Source organism: Psittacula echo (genome assembly GCF_963264785.1).
Source record: "Psittacula echo genome assembly, chromosome: 19".
Taxonomy (NCBI): Eukaryota; Metazoa; Chordata; class Aves; order Psittaciformes; family Psittacidae; genus Psittacula; species Psittacula echo.
The window spans coordinates 2,458,162-2,464,414 of NC_137755.1; the positions used below are offsets into that span (position 1 = coordinate 2,458,162).

Sequence of the window (6,253 nt, forward strand, 5' to 3'; positions counted from 1 at the left end):
GAAAGACACTGAGGCAGCGATTGCCTGATAGGGAAGGATCCTGAGCTCTGATGTTTTCCACTCTTGGTGGGCAGGTTGGGCAGTGGGAGCTGGGAATTTCCTTCTCTGCTTTGGAGAAGGCACCGAGAGTCTTGTCAGGACTTGTGTGAGCTGCTGCTGAGCCCCTGCAGAGGCAGAGCTGCCCCTGGGCAGAGCCCTGCTGCCGGGAGGGGTGTGCAGGGCAGAGCTGAGCACACAGCCCATGGGATGGGCTCTGGGAGCACTGAGAGGGAGCAGAGCTGGGCCCAGAGCAGCAGCTCCTGGCAGGGACAGCTCCAGGCAGCAGAGACATGGGCAGGGAGTGGGGGGAAAGTGCAGCCCAGGCCTGGGGAGGGTGCGTTCAGGCAGCTCTCTTGGTGCCTGGCACTGGAGGTGGCTGCTGGCCATGCTCTGCTGGGCAAGGAGCTGACTGTCCCTCTAGAAAGTGCAGGGCAGCTGAGAACCAGACTGATGGACTCTGCAGCAATTTGATTAGGCACGAACCCACAGACAGCTGAGCCCTTTTGTCTGTCCCATGCTCAGACTCTTAACAGTTGCCTTCAAAATACTTCTTAGCAAATTTATCCCTAAAATGTCACTTGTCAGCTGTGACACCGGGAAAACAAAGAAACCAAACAACCTCGGAGATAATCACAACCAACTCACACTGAGCCTCTCTTCTGTAGCCTGAAAGTGTTCACAGTTGTGAGTGTGTAAATTGAACTTCTCTATCTGACATCCCTCCTGTCCTAACCTGTCACTGCCTTTTTCTCCTGTGAGAGTGCCCCATGCCCAGAGGCAGCAGATGTCCAACGGCAGCTCCATCACCCACTTCCTCCTCCTGCCATTCGCAGCCAGGCGGGAGCTGCAGCTCTGGCACTTCTGGCTCTTCCTGGGCATCTTCCTGGCTGCGCTCCTGGGCAACGGCCTCATCATCACCAGCACAGCCTGCGACCAGCACCTCCACACCCCCATGTACTTCTTCCTCCTCAACCTCTCCCTGCTGGACCTGGCCTGCATCTCCACCACTGTCCCCAAATCCATGGCCAATTCCCTGTGGGACACCAGGGCCATCTCCTACACAGGTTGTGCTGCACAGATCTTTTTCTTTCTCTTTTTCATGTCAGCAGAGTATTTTCTCCTCACTCTCATGTCCTACGACCGCTACGTTGCCATCTGCAAGCCCCTGCACTACGGGAGCCTCCTGGGCAGCAGAGCTTGTGTCCACATGGCAGCAGCTGCCTGGGGCGCTGGGTTTCTCAATGCTCTGCTGCACACAGCCAATACATTTTCACTCCCCCTCTGCCGAGGCAATGCTGTGGAGCAGTTCTTCTGTGAAATCCCCCAGATCCTCAAGCTCTCCTGCTCTCATTCCTACCTCAGGGAAGTTGGGCTTCTTGTGCTAAGTTTCTGTTTGGCACTTGGCTGTTTTGTGTTCATTGTGGGGTCCTATGTGCAGATCTTCAGGGCCGTGCTGAGGATCCCCTCTGAGCAGGGACGCCACAAAGCCTTTTCCACGTGCCTCCCTCACCTGGCTGTGGTCTCCCTCTTTGTCAGCACTGGTACCTTTGCCTACCTGAAGCCCCCCTCCATCTCCTCCCCATCCCTGGATCTGGTGCTGTCAGTGCTGTACTCGGTGGTGCCTCCAGCATTGAACCCCATCATCTACAGCCTGCGGAACCAGGAGCTCAAGGATGCTGTGAGGAAGCTGCTGACTGGATGTGTTTCAGCAGCCATACACTGCCTGCTTTAACCTGCAAAGGGTTCCAAGTGTAGGTAAAGACAGGCCACGTCTGTCTTTCCTGCTTTACTTTTGTTTTCCTGTTCAATTTATGATGACTTTGTTTTCATAAAAATGTCAGTTATCACCCTGCTGCTTAAGCAGCCACCGACTGATGTGACCCAGAGACTTCGTGTCAGTGAGGGTCTGTCACTGTATTTATGGGAAATAAATGATCCTGCAGCAACTTCTTCTCTGTGCTATGTCCTCCCATGGCAGGAATGAAGGGGAATGAAATCAGCTTTCTGGCTGCTCCAGCTCTGGGATGGCTGCTCTGTGCCTGGAGCAGGAAGAGCTCTTGAGGAGCCCAAGGGCCGGGGCTGTTGTGCTGGTGTGGGGAGATGGGATGGCATGGGGGGGCTGCAGAGCTCTCAGGGTGTCCTGGGCAGGAGAGCAGGGGACACAGGGGTGCCTGCAGGGGACTCCCCTGCAATGGCCCAGGCTGGGGCTGCCTGGCTGGGAGCAGCCCATGGGAAAGGGCTGGGTGGGCAGGAGCTGGACAGGAGGCAGCGTGTGCCCTGGCAGCAAGGGAGGACAGCAGCATGGCGGGCTGTATGACCAGGAGCACGGCAGGAGAACAAGGGAAGGGATGCTCTGGAATACTCCATCCAGGTTTCAGATCCCCAATTCAGGAACGCTATTGGAAAGCAGGAGTGGGTTTAAAAACAGGCCCTGAGGACAGGCAGGGACTGGAGGACGGTGCCTGTGGGGAGAGGCTGGGGGAGCTGGGCTTGTCCAGCCTGGAGAAGGGAAGGCTGATGGGGACCTGAGATCTTGGGAAGGGAAGGCTGTTGGGGACTGGCTGCCTGTACCAGCAAGGAGGACATGGAGAATACAGAGCCAGGCTCCTCACCATGGTGCCTGGTGGGAGGACAAAAGGCAATGGGGGATAGTGGCAGAGGAGAGGTTGAGCCAGGACATAAGGAATTCTTTTTCCCATAGGCTCAGGCAAGTGCTGCATCAGGTCACCCAGAGAGGCTGTGCAGTCTCTGGCCTTGGGGATTTCCAACTCAGACTGAATCAAGCCTTGAACCACTAGCGCTGACCCTGTTCCTGATGGATTGGACTTGAGACCTCCTGGGGTCCCTTCCAACCTCTGCTCTCTTATGATCCTACAATGATGGGCTTATGAAGAGTCACAAAGTTGCTCTGAGGGCTGGAGCACGTCTCCAGTTATGACAGCTGAGAGAGCTGGGAGTGTTCAACCTGGAGAATAGAAGGCTCCAGGGAGACCTTACTGAGCCCATACCTAAACAGGGCCTACAAGAAATCTGGAGAGGGGCTTTTTGCAAGGGAATGTAGGGACGGGACAAGGGGGAATGGCTTTAACCTGACCAAGGGGAGAGTGAGATGAGATCTCAGGAGGAAGCTCTTCCCTGTGAAGGTACTGAGGCGCTGGCACAGGGTGCCCAGAGAAGCTGTGGCTGCCCCATCCCTGGCAGTGTTCAAGGCCAGGTTGGACACAGGGGCTTGGAGCAATCTGCTCCAGTGGAAGGGGTCCCTGCCCGTGGCAGGGGTTGGAGCTGGATGAGCTTTAAGGTCCCTTCCAACCCAACGCAGTCTGGGATTCCAGGATTCAGGTATCAATAGCATGTTGAGGAGAGAATGCCTTTGAAGGGAGGCTTGAAAGGGGACTCTCGGGCTTTCCCAGAGCACGCAGAGCATTTCCCAGTCTGGAATATAGGAAATATTGGACCAAGGCCATGCAGCCAAAGGGAGGCAGAGCAGCGCTGCTGGGCTGCAGCTAAGGGCTGTCCTAGGCGGAAGTGGCAAGAGAGCAGAGAACAACTCCTTGGATAGGGGATGCCCTTCTTGCAATGACTGCAGTGAAAAAGCCCCAGTCCCTGCCCACAGGGCTCCCCAGTGGGAAACCCAGGTCCCAGCATGACCATGCCACCTCAGCCAGCACAGAGCCTCTTCCCACATCCCTCCTCACATGCAGCACCCATTGCAGTGGCCAAAAAACCAGAGCAAGAGCTGGGCCCAGCACTCACCTGCCAGCGAGCCCACGGCAATGTGTGCCAGCATCATGGGCAGCACCACATTCTCTGCTTCTCTGGAGAAGAGACTCCACACTGTCTGCACCCAGAATGAATTTAACCCCCCCAAACAACCTCCAAGCAAAAATCTACCTTCACGGATGCGTTGGCCACAATTTTTGGCTTGGAAAGTGGTTCTAGGAGAGATGCAGTGACTGCCAGCATTCAAACCCACAGTTCCACAGGTCCCACACCCAAAGCACCTTCAAGCTCTCTGGCTGTGGAGGAGGAAGATTTGTAGCTCATCACTCACCCACAACGTGCAGCTGGAACCAGCCCGTGGCCTCCTGCTGGGACCTGAAGCTCTACAGCCAGTGGTCCCCTTGCTGCAGCCCCATCTGCAGCAAAGAGTTCCTTCTGTTGAACCTCACGTGGTTCTCATAGGGGAGCGGTGGTTCTGGCTCCATCGAAAGCATAACTGAGGATGGCTCCTTCCTGCTGGGCAGTTTTGTATTCCCAGTGACAGCTCTGCCACCCTGCAGCAGTGGAACCGTCAGACACACGGTGCAGCCCATGGCCAAGACGAGTCTCTCCGATGCCAGCCTGAGGTCAGTGGAGCAGCACGGAGCAAGTGTGCCTCCTCCACTGGTAGCTTGTGTTCCATGAGGCAGCTGTCGTCTCCCAGTGCCTCCACTGAAGGGTTCTGTGGGGTTCCGTGGCCTCGCACACCTGAACATGGGGAGTTCCAGAATCAGCCACCCCTGAGTTCCCCATGTCCCCATGTTCATTGTGATGCATGAGCTCATTTCGAGCCCATGGGGTGCTCTGGAGGTGCTGTAGGAATTCTCTGGGATTCTGTAGGGGTATCCCTGGGATACTCCGGGAGTGCATAAAGACACAGGGCCTTGGAGCAAGCTGCTCTAGTGGAAGCTGTCCCTGCCAGTGGCAGGGGCTGGAGCTGGATGAGCTTTAAGGTGCATTCCAGCCCAACCCAGCCTGGGATTCCACAGTTCTCTACTGTGTGAATGTCGGTCACTCTCCACTTGTCATAGGTGGCCATGATGCCCTGTTCCATTGCCCAGGTTGAGCTGTGACCCCTTGCATGCTCCACATCCGGACTAAAAGGCACTGAGGAAGAGCAGCCCATGAGGGACATCCCTGAGCCGGCTGGACAGAGGCTGGTCCCACTGTGGCCACTACTGGAGCACCCCTGGGTGCCCAGTGCCATGGGCACGACGCTGCCGCCATCACAAAGCCGTGGTGGTCGCTGTGGAGACGCCCATTGTGACGGGGCCCCCACGCTGAGCGTGGGCTATTGAAGGAGCCAGAGCCCTGCAGGAACCAGTGCAGAGGAGAGCCCTCCCTCGGGAGGCTGCATCTCCCGTGCCTGCCCTGCGCATCCAGGTACGGGTTCTTTGACTTTGCAATCCTCTTTTAGTGTTGGCTTGAAACACATTGTGGGTGCGTGCTCTAAAGGGAGGAGAAGCTGTCAGGAGATGTGCTGGTGCCATCCCAGCTGTAGGAGCAGGGGCTGGGTGAGGAGGAGGCGCTGGGCTTGTTCCTGTGCTTGGAGCTGAGCTCTGCCTGCAGAGGTGCTGGGGGCGAAGCAGGAGCCTTCTGTGTGCAGGAGCTGCTGGTGTCAGAGGTGCTGAGAAGGTGTCAGGGCAGGAGCAGCCCCTGGGCAGTGCAGCTGCTGGTGCTGTCCCTGGGAGCTCAGCACAAGGGGACCTGCCTGGCTCCGGCAAGGCCTGCGCAAGCACCCCGGGCATTGCGGAAGGCGGCAGGGCCCTGGCAGGTTCCAGTGATCCCTGTGCCAGGCACTGCAGAAGTCACAGAAATTTCTAAACTGAAAAGTAAAAAAAAAAAAACCCTCTCAAAATAACTTTTATCCTTTGCTCTTTGCAATCTTCCTGCACTGGGAATCCTCCAATGTGCTGTGCAATCTGCAATGCTTGAACAAAACGCAAAGGATTTAATGAGCCCCATGGTGTATTTGGGCTGAGTCCATGAACCTCAGGTGCTGAGAGCAGACTGAGGAAACCTCTCAAGAAGTCCAAGTCAGAAACAAAGCCCCAAGTCCCTTCAGCATTAATGGGCTCCACTGAGGGCTGTTACTGACAAAGCCTCCCCAGGGACTCCTTAAAGCAAGTAACTGCAGGCTGTGACTACTGGGAGACAAAGGCAAAATGCAGGTGTCTGGTGGTGAGAAAACCCTTGGTTTGTTGGATGAAGCAGAAGGGCCAAGCCCTGACCACAGCCCTTGGAGAAGTAGAGCCTGAAATCCTGAGAATGAAAGTTCTCCTCATAGGCCTTGATGAAAGAGGCAACTGCCATAGCCCAGGGCACAGAGACCTTTTGCTCTTTTGGGCCTTTCAGCATTGCCAGAATCCTCACTCACCTCTGCTGCAGGCTGTCCTTCACTGGCCCATGCCTGCACCTCTTTCCCTTCAGGCTCTTGACACCCATCTTGCTTTCC

General features: G+C 56.2%; 1 protein-coding gene across 1 annotated transcript; it reads left to right on the top strand.

The window, feature by feature from the left end:
• Positions 1-823: 823 nt before the first annotated feature.
• On the top strand, positions 824-1,771 carry LOC308228539 (olfactory receptor 14I1-like; the record flags this gene model as incomplete). Its single annotated transcript, XM_080631920.1, has 2 exons — positions 824-1,117; positions 1,478-1,771. The coding sequence occupies 2 exons, from the start codon at positions 824-826 to the stop codon at positions 1,769-1,771; spliced, it is 588 nt and encodes a 195-aa protein (XP_080488046.1).
• Between the last annotated feature and the right edge of the window lie 4,482 nt (positions 1,772-6,253).